The sequence below is a fragment of the Clytia hemisphaerica genome, unplaced genomic scaffold (genome assembly GCF_902728285.1).
Source record: "Clytia hemisphaerica strain Z4C2 unplaced genomic scaffold, Clytia hemisphaerica genome assembly, whole genome shotgun sequence".
In the NCBI taxonomy this organism is placed as follows: Eukaryota; Metazoa; Cnidaria; class Hydrozoa; order Leptothecata; family Clytiidae; genus Clytia; species Clytia hemisphaerica.
Genome location: NW_027104107.1, coordinates 38,672 through 56,553, shown reverse-complemented (window position 1 = coordinate 56,553; position 17,882 = coordinate 38,672). Strand labels below are relative to the sequence as shown.

The 17,882-nt window shown below is 36.4% G+C and overlaps 1 protein-coding gene across 1 annotated transcript; it reads right to left on the bottom strand.

The window, feature by feature from the left end:
* Positions 1-655: 655 nt before the first annotated feature.
* Positions 656-10,957, bottom strand: LOC136813236 (protein DD3-3-like). The gene is made up of 11 exons (XM_067069749.1): positions 10,816-10,957; positions 10,275-10,439; positions 7,578-7,815; positions 6,632-6,842; positions 5,906-6,079; positions 4,503-4,615; positions 3,936-4,061; positions 3,186-3,408; positions 2,236-2,384; positions 1,217-1,351; positions 656-843 (listed from the first exon to the last, which is right to left on the bottom strand). Exons 1-11 carry the CDS (start codon positions 10,930-10,932, stop codon positions 656-658), a joined length of 1,839 nt encoding a protein of 612 aa, XP_066925850.1. The 5' UTR covers positions 10,933-10,957.
* Between the last annotated feature and the right edge of the window lie 6,925 nt (positions 10,958-17,882).

Here is a 17,882-nt window from a genome sequence, read left to right as displayed (position 1 = left end):
TGTTATAAGAGATACAAATTTAGCCTCAAAAAACACTTAATAATCTTTTGCAAGTCTCAAAGTTTCAGTGAGAAAGGATTGTTTGTTTTTCGAGCAAAAAAGAAATCAAACTCGATATAGTTTTCTTCCGTGAGATGTTATAAATTTTAATTTGCGATATATAAATTATGCGAGTGTGTATTTAATGTATACGAGAGTATACGAGAGTACAAAATTTATAAAATTATCGTATAAAATTTTGACAAATCCAGTTAAGTGTATTAATATTATTTCATGAATACCTTTGAGTGCCACTCAGTTATAAGAAGTGTGGAAAATTTAAGGAAATCCCTCTGAAACTGGAATACGTTATTCTCCTCGAATTTAAAACTCCGGCCTCTTCACGTTTTTTTATAAAAACATCTAAAATCCTTTGGATGTTTTTAACTTTTTGAGTTTTAAGCCTTAATAATGTTCTTAACATGTTCTTATTTTCACCATTTTGTGAGTATATTTGTCCATTTTCTTAAGAAATAGGGTGTTTTAGATTCAGCAAAGCCTTAAAATGTTCTTAGCTTGTTCTCAATATTTTGGCCATCGAAGCCTTAGATTCTTATGTTGTTCTTATAAAGAAACGTGCATTCAAGATATTTTAATTGTATATTCATATTTTAAATTAAATTTGATTCTTTGTACTCAATTTTATTTGGTCGATATTTCGTTTGGCGCTCATCCACGATTCGGGGTTGCGCCGACAATAAGCGAACACTCCACCGACAAGGACAGCAATAACGACAAGTGCTACAACACAGCCGATGATGATATTTCGGGTTCGGTAGTTTGATCGAGCAACGAAAACACCACCTGAAAAAATTAAAAATGTTTGCGTAGAGTGAAAATGATTACTGGAGGACTAAATAATCAATGCATTCTAATTTGATATTCAAGGGATAATGAATTTTTTTTTGAAATACGGAAAGATTCGATTCATAGAGCTTCGAATTAGAGAGTGTTGACTCTTATTTAAATGCAAGATGAAGACCGTTTAAAGGTGCATGATGTCATTCTCTTGTGAGCTTACATAGGTTACATAATTATAAGCTAAAATGTATTGATTTATGAAGAGCTATAAAACCTCAAATCTTACACTTAGGCTCCAAATCTAATATGGTATGCGTGTTGAAGGTTTTATGTCAAAGATTGGGGTGTGATTTTTTGTTCAAACCTACTATCATACCTTTTTCGGATTGGAATTTGACAACTCCATCGTCATACTCGACATCTTCAATTTTCTCCCAATGTTCAGTATCGGTGGAACGGTAAATTTCTGTTCCTGATGACTTCACTTTCATTTGGATGGTGGCTTTCTTGCCTGTGGTGACGAAAAGAAGTAATTAAATTATAGAATGTACGATGGTGTTCTAGGGCGTCAGCGCGACAATCAGCGTGACTGAAGAGATTTGGAATAACCCACAGTTCTGACCTGCAAAATGGAGGACGGTAAAAGTGTTGATTTACTGCCGTCTTCAGTTAGTCAGGATGTAGAAAAATAAGAACCTTGCCGTCTCCGACGCAGAAAAACACACATACATAAACTCGGGCTATAATCTAGGGGCTACTGGTTCGAATACTTTCTTTCCATGTTAAATCCACTTTTTAGATAGCCGAGCCGTATGGCCGTGGACCCCTTGAAAACAATTAAAAGACTGCCTAAAGCTCTTGGATAACATCAGCATGGGTTCCACCATATATTTTAACATGTATAACTACTGCGTCAGATCAAGTGATACAATGTCTTTATTAAAAATTTAATCCCAAAGTAAGAAAACTACTGGCTGTAAAAAAAGAGACATATTTAATCTCGTAAATCAGAGCCGCTGGTACCACTTATTGATTATATGCACTGATAAAATCAAAGAATCAAAGAATCTCATTTTGCCTTTTATAAGCGTTAACTGAATTTCTAAGGGGCTGTAACCGTAGTACAGTAAAGTAAAGAGTATTCTGCAAGGATGTGCTTGTTTGTGTGTTCAATCTTCGGCAGAGTCATACCAAATACTTCTTACTTAGGTACAAAAATGCTATTTGATGCCTCTCTGTTTAGATGAACAACCATGGAAAGAGGAGCCTTAGAGTCGCCTCTGACTGTGGTCACGAACTTACTAAGGGACTGGGTTTGAGTTTGAAACTCAACTTATGAGGAGTAGCTGAATCATAAAATTAAGGGAATGGGTTCGAGATTGAAAATCATCTTACCATCAGCAAATTCACGGAACGGTTTGACGCACATGTATTTTGATTCAGTGGAGTCGCCAGCACCTATCTCATAATCCTGTTTATGACATTGTGCAATCTCGATCTTTGTTCGTTCTGTTAACATTCCTTTTGGAATTGTGATTCGTTCCCTGGAGATGGATAAAAAAATGTTTAGTTATTTTTACTAAGGACAGAAAGTTTCGCGTTACGATATCAAAAACTCGTGAAATTTCGCAGTTTTTGTAATTTAGAACCTTTTTTTTTTAGATTTCACTCCGTAACCCTTATACACCGAAAAGTTTGAATTTAATGTTTGGAAATTCTCTCCCTGGCGATTAAATCCCTGATTAGAAATGGTTAGTTAGTTTATTTTCCATCTTTTACTTTAAGGACAGAGTACTTCTACACATCGAAAACTTTGTAAAATTGTTGTGGTAAAAACTTTTGTTATTAGTTTCATCCTTAACCCCGTCCCAGCTGACACACAACGTTGTTTCAACGTTTATATAACGTTATATGGACGTTATGAATATTAAAAAAACGTTGAATAGACGTTGTGTGCCAGCTGAGTATACTAAACAACGAGAAGTTTCATGTAATGTTTGGAAATTCTCATCGTAGCAGTAGTCGTAAAGCTTGACTTCTTATCGGAAGGATGTTGGTTCATGGTACACGCAAAATTGACCATTGTTACACTAATTGTCCAAAGTAATGGTTCGGGTCAAATTAGAACAAACTTTGAAGTGAATTAGAGGCCTGTCAAAAGTAGAAAAGCTCAAAATTGAGTTGTTGGTTTGAAGTACACGCAAAACTGACCGTAGCCTCGTTAGACTAATTGTCCCAATTAATGGTTCGAGCCAGATTAGAACAAACTTTGAAGTGAACTGCTAGGCCTCTCAAAAGTAGAAAAGCTCAAATTTGTGAAACTTTTCTCATGAAAAATAACTTACATATCATTCAATGTGACTTCTCCTCCCATAAAACCGACATCTTTTTCAACCTTTGGTGTTGAGTTGACCACGATACGACCTTTCTGGGAACGGTTGGAAAAATTGTTGTTTCTTGTACACATGTAATGGAACGTTCCTGTACCGTTCGATGTGATTTTACGTGGTCCGAGATCGAAATAGGTACCTGCGTCATCCAGTTCTGATAATTCTCCTTTGAATTGTCCTGAAACATAGAGGTTTTAAGGAATTTGAAATATTCTCCCTTGATTGTGCCCTAGTTTAACCCTTTCCGGACGCATGATTTCACGGCTATATGACGCAAACAAAAATTTGATTTTTGATTTTAAGGATTCTGAATTGGAACGGGGACAAGAATGAGCTTCTCACTAGTATCCACAGTTGTTATTTATCTTGGCTTACAAGCGCTCGCTACCGACTACGAGCAGGGATGTCAAAATACTGGCAGTATATCAAAGGGCTTACTGAAACCCAGAAACTTTTGCTTACTTCTTTATTACATTATATATTTTTCTGTGTCGATTGGTATACAACCCGAAGGTATTTGATATAAAACTGAGGCCATTGGAGCCTCTGAAACAAAAAAATATTATGCGTAGGTCCAAACAGAAATATTTGAGCTATCAAGGTGCTACCAAATCATTCTGTACATATTCTTTCTACCAGTTTTTATTAAAGAAGTTTATCGTAGGTAAAAGTAACGCCACACGGAATCGGTTTATTGGTATTTACCTGGTGAAACCAAAGCAAGATTCAATCGGTCTTGTCGTGGTAATCCAAGGAAATTTGCAGCATTCAAATGCTCTGGATAATTGTTTCCCCAATGACCAAATTTCTCACCAATTGGAACTGCCATTCCTGAAAAGAAAAAATACCGTAGCTATTATAACATACATCGTATCCCGAAAGTAAAAGTCTTTTTGGCAAACTTTTTGAGACTCCGTTCTTTTCTATCTTATGTTATGATGATCAAAAATTTTCAAAAGATTGTGGTCATTTAAATCGGGTGCCCTCCGGTAAAACACTTAAAATGTCGAATTCAGTAAAAAATTGACAGTTTATCATCAGTCTAAATCCTTTAGGGCAAAATATTTAGCTTGCGGTTTTGATATTTATGTAATACTTGACATTTTTTCAGGTTCAAGCTTTATTTTAAAATAATTTTATAAGAATATGAGGCTCAACCTTTGAACAAGTTTCAAACAACAGAGATGGCAAAGAAACCAAAATTTATTCATCCCTTTCAAGTGAAGAAAATAGGTATATCTAAAACAGGTCTTTTTTTTCTGAGACACAGACCTGGAGTTCCTTCGGGGTAGTTTTGTTCCCTGGTTACGGCGATATTGCTTCGATCAGTTCCACGGAGACCTTGGCCATCATTGTTTTCTGGGTTCGTATTTGAGCCAGTCCATCTGAAAGAAAGGACAATGATTTATTTTCGTCACAGTCTAAGTCAAGATATAATATTACAAAGATTTGTGAGGTTATTGCTATAGGTTCTTTGAGTATGCAGGTTATTCGTAAAAGCTTTATCGACATTACAATTTACTAAGTTATTTGAGATCGCAGAGTCATATAAGTCAGAATTGGGATCTCAGGAACCACCTCTTTTGAAAGTGATTACGCGATTTTGTATTTTTTATTCGTTTTTCTCGTGGAAGATGCAAATACAACATGAAAAAACTCTTCCCCCGCTGGTGGATGTAGAAAACATTTAGAGGGTAAGACAGGACCAAATTCGCAACAACAACAAAAATATAGAACGATAAATTTCACTATCCTTACCCTCGACCATAATACACCATTACACTACCCAAATATTTTGAGTCCCCTTTATTGCGGTGAAAAACGACTAATGGTTTATACAAGGATTTATTATACACTGGATATACAAGTAACAGATTTTTGCCGATTTCTCGTGTACTAGCTATGTCCGCAGTAATGATGTTATTGTTCACTCTCCTTCCCTCGTTAAATGATTTTTCGAAGCATTTTTATTGCATTTCTTATCGAAAATCACTCATCCAATTCCCAAAAGAGACTTAAAACTTTCCTGTGAGAGTTAGATTCTTCCACTTAATTGATAGTTATAAGTCGTTATGACGTTTCAAGCTGTGAGAAAGATGCAAAAGATGTGTTGTGTATAAGAAATTTAATGTTGACACCGGAAACTTTCAAACTTCAACCTCAAAAAAACCACCTTGCCACCACGTGCCTCCAAAGGATTTTCATACCACAGTGGAGCCAAGACACTCAAGTCTTATGTATGTTAATTTCAGCTCTTCTGGGGACAGTCTTGGAAAGATATTTTCAATTGAAAATTTCGTGTCACTATAAGCATTTTGTCTGAATTTCTTGTCTAATGATGATTTCCTCACATTAGATTTTACAAATGTATCCGGCTTGGAATGCTAGGCTTACTTTCAAACTTTTTTTTCTGCAAATGTACAAAAAGAAAGAGCTAGAGAACTTTTTAAGAATAAGACTGATAAACATTTTTAAAAATCAGACATCTTCGAGCCGCCATGACAGTTGTCCTTTGCGGACAAAGCTAGAACATCAATTGTTTTCTGAAACAAAGGAAATACAATGATCGCTCTCCATCGTTTTATGAGTCGTTTATCCAGTGTATAATAAATCTTTGGTTTATATGTTGAAAAATCTACGCATGCGTTTTAAAAGTAGAACTATAGATTACTTACTGGATGTGAATGTAATCATCTACGTTCATCTCCAAACGATTTGGAACGAAGTCATATTCAACAGCTGGGTAGACTTGCACAATATTTCCCCTCTTTCCACGGACATTCAAATTATGGATTTTAGCATTGGCGGGAATGTTTTCTGGTTTTTGACGGATTTGGAAAGAATGCGATCTAAAATATAAATGACATGCAATTAAACCTCTGTTTCATGATAGACTATTGTTTAATTTTGACGTTGGTATTTTATCTGATATTGAAAGGGACTAAATATGCATGCTTTCAAACAAGTTAAAGAAAGATCTGGGTAATAGAGGTTTTGGACGACAGAGTTGGTTGTACTTTAGGATACAACTATTAAATTGTCTTGTCTGTTAAGTAGATATATTTTTATGTTTCAAACTACTGTATGGCCACAGAGTCAGCTAGTTAATGGTTGTGTACACACACATTTATGTATGATTAAAAATTGAATGCATTGTAGGGCTACAATTTGGACGAAATGAAAAAAGCATAATTTAGTTTTGAAAAAATAAAGAAACATTTTAAAGAAGAATAGCTCTTATCTTCGTTTAAGCTTACCGCTTAGCGTGCCGTCATTTTATGTTCTGGTACCATTGTAGAGAGTGACTTAGTTTTTGAAACCCTTACAAAGAAGTTCCCTGTAGGGAGATTTCTGAGAACTGAGGATATCCTGCCACTCGCATAAACCTTGGTATTACGTACCTATCTTCAAAGGTTCGTCCATACTGGGCAGTATTGATTGCCAATTGAAGTTGTAATTTTGCACCAATGTTGACATTACCAACAGTTGCTTTTAGAGGTTGAACAGTGGGATTTCCTTCGAACACATATCCTCGTTGTTTGGCTTCAGCTTCAGAGAGTCCAACCAAAGAAGCAATGTCCAATTGAGTTGGATTGTTATTGTTGTTGGCATCTGCAGAAAGTAAACAATTTCGACAAATTATTTAAATTTCGAATATTCCTGGGAAGCAGATTGGAATCGATGGGTAAATTACTCGAAAAAAATACGTCCACCTTCCTAAAAAATCACACGAAAATACATCACAAAATCACAAAAAATTCACGAAAAATCATAAAAAAATCACAAAGAAAGTCATAAAATCAAAAAACCTCGTACACCTTTCTTCGAGTAATTTACCCTTCAATTGGAATGCTTCGAATCTATTTTACTGTGTTATATCGGAAATAGTTGTGTACGTTGTTTACGGCTTACCGTCAGTAGGCTCATCTTTCGAAGTTTAGATTATGGCAAAAAACTAGACAACAGGCCTCAGACTCTAGAACAGTTTTCTATGAATTTTGTAAATTGGCAAGATGACCCGTGACAAGGTGAACTGATTGAAACCCTAAAGTCGAAGCATAATTTGCAACGGAGACAAAAAAAGACTGTAACTTTTGATAGAATTCGAATTAGATAGTGGTTTTGTGCTCGTTAAAAAGATAATCCAGAGTGGAATAATTTTTTCTTGATAACTTTTTCTAAATACTTTGTATACTTGGTCTCCTCTGTAGATTATATTGCGACAGAATTTACCATCCCAGCTGGCATACAACGTTGTTTCAACGTTTATCTAACGTAATATGGACGTTTTGAACGTTAGATAAACGTTAAAACAACGAAGTGTGGCAGCTTGGATAAAATACTTACTCATTGAGGAATCAGTTTCTGCTGGGAATTCACCAGTCGAGATGTTATATCTCAACCTCAAAGCGCAGTTATCATTGATGTCGTTCGGGATTGTCCAGTTGAAAGTGTTAGGGAAACCCCCTGGTCCATTTCCGTTGTGGTTATCACGTGACTTGGGTGTTTCAAGACATTCGGGCGCACCGCCACCGAGTGGAGGCGCTTCCACCCATTCAGCTTTTGAACCAGCGAATACAATTTTCTGGATAAATTAGAATCAAAAGGTAAACCTCAATTTTAATCATAAACTTAGCAAACATAAACGCGAGGTCAAGTAGGCCAAGTGAATCTATCAAAATAAGATTTTTACTAATTTTGTCATGCCTATTTTGATATGTGATAGCAATTTTCTGTATTTTCGAGAAAGGTCATTTCTGTTAATATTTACCACCAGGAAGTCTGTTCACAAACCTTAAATCTACGGTCTGTTGCATGTCATTGTTCTGATTTGAGATTTTTCAAACAGACTGCTGCGATGGAGTGTTAGCGAGAGAGGGGACACGACGAGAGAAGTGTTGCTATTTATAAATCATACTTCATCACAGAGGTTTCTGTACGAGAATTATATTATAAGACAGACATTGCGCACAGATTGTACTACAAAACGATAAACGTCGCAGAGTAACGACAGGGGGGTGTGAGGTCCTGCCATGACCCCTTAAAAGGTTAATTACACTTAGAAAATTCAGCAGAGTTTAAACCAGCTGACATGCGACGTTGTTTCAACGTTCATCTAACGTTGTATGTAGTTTTGCTTTAGCTAATCAACAATCTTAATTACACATTACTTATATCTGGATGGGAGTCATTAAAACAGCCCACAATCCTGCACAGGAGTGCTGACCTTTAGAAAGAAGTTATCTAGATCGGAGGCTATAGCCATTTAGAAGGAGACATGCACGTTTCTTTTTTTATAAGAACATCCTAAATTTTTGAAGCCTTCAGATATTCTTAACTTTTTGAGTTTTAAGCCTAGAAATATTCTTAACATGTTCTTATTTTCACCATTTTTTGAGAAATTCTTTGTCAATTTTCCTAAGAAATCGGGTGTTTTAGAGTCTGCAAAGCCTTCATAACTTGTTCTTAACATTTTTGCCATCGAAGCCTTATGTTCTTATATGACGCCCCCCCAGCGGTTGGCGTGATGGCGTGATGGAGGGTTTTTCATGGCGTGATGGCGTGAAATTTTGAAAAAAACGGCGTGATGGCGTGAAAATGAAGTGCCGGCGTGATCGTGAAATCGAGATTTTTTAGGCGTGATGGCGTGGAATTTGCAGTTCAGCATGATCGTGAAAGTTATATTTATTATTTGAATCGTAATTCTATGTCCATTTTAGCCAATTAAGAGGGTTTAAATTTCAAAATTTTCTTGGTCGGCCCCAAATATGGTGGAGCCTCCTATAGCTCTCATTTTAAAACATAAAAGAAGCGGTGCAAACAGTTTAAACATCTGCCATTTATCCTTGTAACATCCAATTGTCTTTAGCAGTTGCTAGCTAGTCTTCAAAATAAATTCGAATGCTATGAGAGGCTCAAAATTTAAAAATTTTCCCGTCGGCGCAAACCATGGTTGCGTATCCTCCGTAACTAACATTTTTCTCTCTTTCTTAGATGCTTATTCTTAGAAGCATCAAAGACATCGGGTCCTTTATTTCAGGAAAATATATATTTATAGCAAAGGCTTAAACAGAAAGAAGCAACATGTTCATTATGAGGTGTAATTTTGAGCAGATTGGCATTGATCAAAGGAATCCTGTGATGTTTAAACCATATTTTGGAAAAAAGAGAGTAAATGAGGGCGATTGTAGCCATACTAAATTGAAAATTTCTCCCGTCGGCGCAAACCATGGTTGCGCCTCCTCGTTCCCCATTTGAAAACTATTCACGCTAATTCACAATTAATGCCAATGGGTCCCGTCAACAGGGGGCCAGAGAGGGCATGGCTCCTCATGTTTTACCAAAAAACTTTGTACTTTTAAAAGATTTCCATTATTTTTACATGAATTGTTTTTCAAATTGAATTGAAATGGGTCCTAAAATAGCACTTTGAACCCTTTAAAATTCAAAGATTTTCTCCGTTGCCCACCCCGTGGGCTTTGTCAATTTGCTCAAATATACCTCAGCCTTAAAAACCAGGGCCCTTTGATGTGACCCACCAGTTGTCAAACAATTTTTGATATGCATAAGTCAAGATAACGTCATTTTTCCTATCGGAAACACTCGAACAAACTTGAAGTTGACCCCTGTGTATATTACTAAAAATGGAAAAACAGGTCAAATTCCTTCAAGATTTTTCGGGTGTTTCCGATAAGAAAAATGGTATGTTCTTGACTTACGCGAATGAGAATGCCAAAAAACTGATCGACGATCAAACACATACCTATTTATAGGCAAAAATTAAGTTTTCATAGCGGCATTTTATCCATACCAATGGGTCTAAACGTGGTCTAAAATAAAACTGAATCAATCCAGAGAATACGAGCGTGAAAACAAAAGTTTCTAGGCGTAATGGCGTGAAATCGAAAAAAATTGCCGTGATCGTGAAAATCAAATTTTTCAGGCGTGATGGCGTGAAATCGAAAAAAAATTGGCGTGATGGCGTGAATTTGGGGTCCGCTGGGGGGGGCCTCTTATATAGTTTGTTCTTATAAAAAAACATACCTCGCAATCTTCTTCATCTAAAGGTAGATTGTTTCTGACAGCGTTGGCTTGACGAGCTCTCAGATATCCTGGTGGTGGTTTACAGTAGAATCGACTTTTGACATTCTCACTTTCAGTTTTAAGGTAATCACATCGGCTGATGTTGTTTGTCATGATTGCAATATCCTGAAATAAAAAGTTAGCATTTTTCATTGAGACAATGCATTTTTGAACATTTTAAGGCAAAACGGGATTTTCCAACTTTTACACCCTTACAGTGTGCACTTTGGGAATCTTTCAATAAGGACTTTTAAGGGTAGGTCGTTTACCATGAGTTTCCAAATTTAGAGTTCATTAGTTTGCCATCTTGTCTTCAGTTCTCAACAGCTCGATTCGAATGTTTTGAAAGTCGAACGTTCGAAAATCCAAGGTAAAATAGAAAGCAACATGGCGGACTATGGTCGACTTCAAAATTGGACACACTTCCACGGGAAATCTTTAAACAATTAGCCTATCTAGTTTGTAAAAGAATATCTGTGGTGCTTTTGACCGCAAAACTTACTTTCCATGGGGATGGGGACCAGTAGGGGTAATAATCTCTTTCTTCTGGACATTCATAACCTCTTCTTGTTCCTTGTGGATTCTGTCGAGTGTTGATGGCTGTGTTTCGGTTATTCATGTTCTAAACCAAAAGCAAGAATCATATGTTATTAATTTTTACCCCGAAAAATATTCACTTCCATACCATTTTTTCATATATATTAACACTCTCCCACTCTCCTCCCCACTCTTTTGTTTTTGGGATTAGAAGAGTTTCTAATGAAAATAGTGAACAACATTTTCAGCATATATCGATGACCTTGTAGTAACCCAAACGCCTCGTCACTACTCAAATTTTATATAGGACTTTTTGAACAGAATTTCGGATAAAAAGGATGATTTTACCTAAAGTGGTTTTCTTAAAATCACAACTCATAAATGTTAGAAACTTTCTTAAAAACTTCGGCTGAAAAAATGTCAATACCTTTAACCTTTTCAGCCCGGCGGACGAGTATAGTCGTCGAGCATACGTTCCGGCAGACGAGTATAGTCGTCTTTTTGACATAGTGATCTTCTAAGCTATATTTCTCCCATTGGCTTCTTTGCTAGCCGTAGAAGTAAAGAGAAACGGAAAGTAGAGGTTCTAAGCTTTCTTTTGATATATGGTGATGTAATGTTTTGATCACGTGGTGAGGCAGCAGATTTCGGAGAAAAGGTAGAGAAAAACACTGAATCAAGATGGCGACCAAGAAATGGGTTTTTCAAACTTACTGCTAAAGTTCTTGGATTTTTTGACTGGTTTAGGCCACTTTTCTTCATGGAAACATTGTTTTTTATAATGGTAAACATCCAGTAAGTATATCTTATATTTGTGTTTGGTTTTAGCATAAAATTCCAGTATATATGTCATTTTGACCACTTTTCTCGACAACCAAACCATCGGAGTCGACCCAAACTACAGTACTTTTTACTTTTTTATTCAGGTTGGAGCATGGAAAGTGGACAAATTCAATGCAAAAGAAGTGTTTTCTACACCTCATTTATTTCAAAGGAGCACCAAAGAATTTGAAAAGCCTGGATTTATGTTGAATTGCACTACTTCTTCCGCTCCCCCAGCAACGGTCGATCGATCCCCGAAATTCTTGGCTCATAACGATGTCCTGATTACAGCTTATATGGATCAAATGATGGCAGGAACCACATAACAGCCACATGGAATTATTATGAATGACATTTAGTATTCCTTATGGGCAAAAGAGACCAGATTGGATAGCAATGAGTTCCTCAAAAGCTTACGGTTTTTGGAAACTTTGCAACTGTCGCCGACTATGCCATCTAGTTTCACGGTAGCCGATACCCTTCAAAAGCTTCAGGAGCTATGAATACTGACTGAAAACGTTGTTGTTTAGATAGTTGGGGGAATACTTTTACACCATTTTTGATGTTGTAGCTGCTTCTGGAAACACATTATCATCAAAATACTTCAAAATTGTATATATGGATTTTTTTTTAGCCGAAAATCGTGATTTTGCAAAAGTGACCGATATTTGGGAGGCTGGTGGGACACATACAGATTTTTTCTGATGCTGATTTTTGGTATATTACTTCAAAATGATGTATAGATTGATGAATAGCCAAAGACAGATTTTTTAATTAACTTCCCCCACTTTTAGATGATTCGTCCAAGTTTCGAAAAATCACGTTCCTTAAAGTCTGCTTCATCGCTGCCAGTAGTTTCGTGCTGAAGGTAAAAATCGAAAAAATGATTTTAAGGAATTCGTTCCATAAGTGGAATACTAAAGTATTAGTAATGGTTGTCTGCAATTGGGCTCCCAGCGGTGTGCGTGAATGCGCAAATAGTCTTATTTGGTTACGTGAATGCATGAGTATTAAAAAAAACAGCCATGTTATGTAGTAAGGTTTTATAAAGGCATTATTAACTGAAGGTAACATAAAACTTGTTCGAGTTAAGGAGACATTCGAGATATAGAGGTTCGAGAATACTAGTAACGTAAACCACTCAAGCCTATGGTTAAAGAAACAACACTTATGTTAAAACATATTGAATGGGCTATCAAGTCTATATCCATACAGAGGGGTGGACGAAACATTTTCCAGGGTGTAATCCGAGAAGAATTTCCAGTTGTTTTTTTCAACTTTTTCAGGGGTTAAAAAGCTTTCCTATAAAATTTCACAGGAGTAAAAGACTGATTTTAGTCGTCCACCGTCATTTTAATGTAATAGAAGAATTTTTCCAAGGGTTTCTTTGAAAAGTTTATCATTTTCCAGGGGGTATCAACACATTGCCAAGAATCTTTTTAAGTTGAAAAAGTTCGTCCACCCCCTAAACAGTCCAATACGAAACATGTATAACGAAACGAAATGACTTACTTCTTCAATAGGTTCATCAGAATCAGACATCATTGGTTGAAACAGTCCTGGTGTGTACACTCCCTGGTATCAATGGCTTCCGTTCTCCGTCTAACCAAGAACTCTGGAAAAACTCAATACCCGGATAATGTTCGTCTTTGTTCTTCTTATAACGTGTATATAAGAATAGTGAGACGTATCCAATCAGAACACATGATATGAACATTAGAAGGATAAGAATAGTGATTGAGACGGCGTCCCTCCGCTGCTTCCACTGTTACCACCCGCATCTTGGATTTACGATTTCAAGTTTTGGTATAGTGTGTAGTTAGTATTTGGATATATTTTTATTTAGTTAATAACATTCTTCTTCGTGGTTTTATTTTCGATTATATTTGTGGGCCAGCCACAGTATTGTCCAATATTATGATTTCTTTTCTGAAAAAAAAAGGATTAAAAAGTGAACGTCTGATTCTAGAAGTAACTTTCTTTGAGAGCCCTTACCATGGAACCATTTTCCTTAAATAATGCTTACTTTGTAGCATGTGCATTGACTTGACTTATGTTAAAATCTCTTTAAAATTGTTCAAAATCACATTTAATCACTTTAGTCAATAACAAAAGTAAAAGCAAAGCTAAAAATTAAAAGCAAAGTAAATTCATGTGACAAAAGAAAAGTAAAGCTAAAATTGAAAGCAAAGTAAATTCATGTGACAAAAAAAATGGTGCAAGTTTGCATTTTATAGAAATGCTAATGAAGTGTCATATTATGATACCCTTCTAATAGTTCGGCAATATGAAAACAAAGATTCAAGCGGAATGGCCATAGGCGATAACGTCATATCACTAAAAAACTATAGTCGACTCTCTCTAATTCGATTTTCAAGAGACAGAGACAGGGGAATTTCTTCGAATTAGAGAAAGATTCGAATTACAGCGCGTATTTTATACCAGTTCGAATTTTAGAGAGTTGATTGTACCCTACAAATCGGAGTCTGCTAAATCGCGTGCCACGCGTGCCAGCGGTTTTGAAGCGTGCCAACGTGCCAGCGTGCCATCCAAATTTGGCGTGCCATCCGAATTTCGGCGTGCCAACGTGCCAGCGTGCCATCCAAATTTGGCGTGCCATCCGAATTTCGGCGTGCCATCCGAATTTCGGCGTCCATCCGAATTTCGGCGTGCCATCCGAATTTTGGCGTGCTATCCTTATTCCGGCGTGCCATCCTTATTCCGGCGTTACCATCCAAATTTGGCGTGCCATCTGAATTTCGGCGTGCCATAAATTATACATGGATCGCACATCGTGCATCGTGAATCGCGAATTACACAAACCCAATATTTATCCATCTATATCAAAGGCATCTCATTCGGTACAATTGAAATATTTGGTGTAATAAAGCTTGCAGGTATTCCCACAATTGATTTATGTCTTATTAGACGGCAACTATCACCTCGGCATCTACACCGTAAAACGTATCCATCAAATCCCCACCGAAAAAAGAACCTCTATTCCTCTCTTTGTCGACCTAACAGCTGCATTCGACCACATTCCAAGGAAGTGGCTGTTCGATTCTATCAAGCTACGCTTTGCTGCAAACCAATCACCTCATGTAATCAGTATTCTTGAAAAATTGTATGCATACACAAGCCTAACGTATGAAGGCGAAACATTTCAAACAACTTCGGGTGTCCGACAAGGTGGTCCAGAGAGCCCCTTCCTTTTCAATTTATTCATTGACTTTGTGGTGCGCGTATTTATCGAAAAATCTACCAATACCCAATTCTTCGAACACAAGTATCGTATCAACCCCAGAGTTTGACAAGGGAAGAACGATACACACTCAGAGAACAAAGCATTGACTTGAACGGCCTCCACATTACCCTTGTGTGGATATGCCGACGACTTAGTTCTGTTTCTCACAAATCACATCTGTCTCAACAATTCTGCAAATCTACTGAACTCTGTATTCAAAAATTTTGGTCTGACAATAAACACCTCTAAAACGGAGACAATGATTATCAACGGTGAAAACCCAAATACAAATGAATACCCGGCAACCATAATTTCGATTGATGGCTCTCCGCTGAAAAATGTTCAAAAATTCAAATACCTTGGCTGCCATATAGACTATTTGGAACCAAATTCAGGTAACGTCGAAATAAATAACAGAATTCAAATTTCATCCGTTAAGTTTAATGAATTATCAAATTTACTGCAAAACTTTCAAATCAACTTGAAAACGCGTGTAAAATTCTTGAACAGCTTCGTTCGTAGTAGATTGACCTATGCATGTCAGAATTGGAATATCACCCAGAACCAATATGATCGCATTGATGCAACATATCGTATGTTCCTTAGACGTATGATTCGTAATGGCATGAAACACGTAAACGAAGTGGAGAATGATTTTCGAATGATGATTAGTAATGTTCGTTTACATGAAATTTGTGACACAAAGGATGTGAGTGTATTTATTAAAATCAGCAACGCAATTACGTTGCTCATGTAATCCATATGCAAGTGAATCGAAATGTCAAAAAGCTTACTTTTAATGATGACAAGTACACCAAAGAGGCCGACCAGTTAGGTCTCTATGGAACAGGTAATGGCCAATGAAAATTTGGGCATTGATGGCTTATGTAATGATGCATTGAAAAGGAGAAATAGATATTATTTTCTATGATGAGACTGGGTTATCCAGAATTTATTTATTTACATTTACATTTATTTATTGACGAGAATTTGATGCAAGTCTATTTTGATATCAAAACGGACTTGCATCCTATTCAACCTAGGAATAGGGAATAGTAAATTTATATATATATAATAATTTGTCAAAAAGTGTCACTTTGTCAAGAAAATGACAGGTAGACTACTGCCTTTCGCGTGGAAGAAAACACGTGTATCCCCTTCAAAACTTTTGTTATGTAATGCTCTGTTCATATAAAAATGAAAATAATAAAATAATAATAAAAGTACTACTATTTTCATATCTCTAAAACAGCTCTCTTGGAGCATTTAATGTTTTCATTGCATGACAATCTATATCCATTTGCACCGCCAGCATCCTGCTATTGAGCACGAGAAAACATCTTGTTGTAAATTGATGTATACACCTTGAAAATGCTTTCCCGCTAATTTTGAGGGGGTCCATATTGGGGTCCATATTGGGGGGGGGGGTCCAAGTTGTGTCATCTTCTCCCCCAAGCTTTACCGAAATTCGGTAAAAATTCGGACGAGCACGCCGAAATTCGGATGGCACGCCAAAATTCGGATGGCACGCCGAAATTTTAATGACACGCCAAATTTGGATGGCACGCTGGTACGTGGCACGCTGGCACGCCAAGGCACGTTGGCACGCATGGCACGTTGGCACGCGATTTAGCAGACTCTACAAATCGACTCTTGTTTGTACTACCTTCTCCAATAGCTTTTGAATGATTAAAAAGTTTTAATGCATTTCAATGCACCCTGTCTCACAACCCCGGTGGAACCTCTTCCCACAGTGAGATGAAAATGTCTATGGAAAATAATCCCAGTGGGGATAGAAATTTTATCGTTCCTATGTTGAAAAATTCAGTGGGGATAGTTTGGGAGTGCAAAGTCAATTTTCAAGTGAGGCTGAAATTGTAGGGTATTTTCCCCACCAAGGACCAAATTTTATTGAATTTTCCAGTGGGTAGGGGGTCCAACCTTGATATAAACAAGAAATCTTCAGAAATAGGTAGTCACAAAGTCACGAACCGCTTAATTTATGTAGAAACTAAGTCGGAAATGTTTTAATTATACAAGAACACACAATCATGTATCAATGAAATTTCCTTTAATGTCCGTCTTGTGCAAGATGATATCGGTAATAGAAATGAAAGAATTTTCCTGTCTCCAATAATTATTGTGAATGTACAAATTCCTTTCAAAATGGAAGTCAAAATTGCCTGGAAAATACCATTGTCATTCATATAAGTTGATCCCACTGAAGGTTTTTAAAAGAAAATTCAAGCACAGAAGCCTCATTCTTGTTTTTTGTAAATTTAAAATTTATTTATAAACGTTTCGATCTCATTCGAGTGCCATCATCAGGAACAATGAATTTTTTTATAAAATGGACCATATTGTCATTGCTTACATAAGTCAGACTGGAGCTACTTTCTTTCTATCAGTTCAAATGTTACCTTGGAGAGAAAAACGATCCTAAAGACTAACAGAGAGAAAAATTATTTTCCATTTATGTTGAAATCAAGTATAAATTTGATTGGCTAAACAGTGGTATCGATACATTTGAATTTAAATCATGAAGGATAGAATTTCGCTATACCCAAATCTACACCTCCCAATAAACAAAACCTAATTTCTGAAGCTCCCAATACTCAAAAACAACAAAATAAGATCAAAACAAAAACAAATCAACGAAATAAAAAGCACATACCACACATCATGAGCTAAAATAAAAACACAATTTTTCTCAAACTCTTTACATAATGAACATCAGATTGACGCTAAGAGAAAGCAATTAAAAAGGAGTTTTAATTAGTATGTATAAATAATTATCCTATCCTATTGATCTTGAACATTTCATCCTGCCTCCTCTTCACAACAATCAATGAGCTTGATTTTTCATACACGTTTTTTTTTATAAGAACAGACTATAAAAGAACATAAGGCTTCGATGGCAAAAATATTAAGAACAAGTTAATAAAACATTTCAAGGCTTTGCAGAC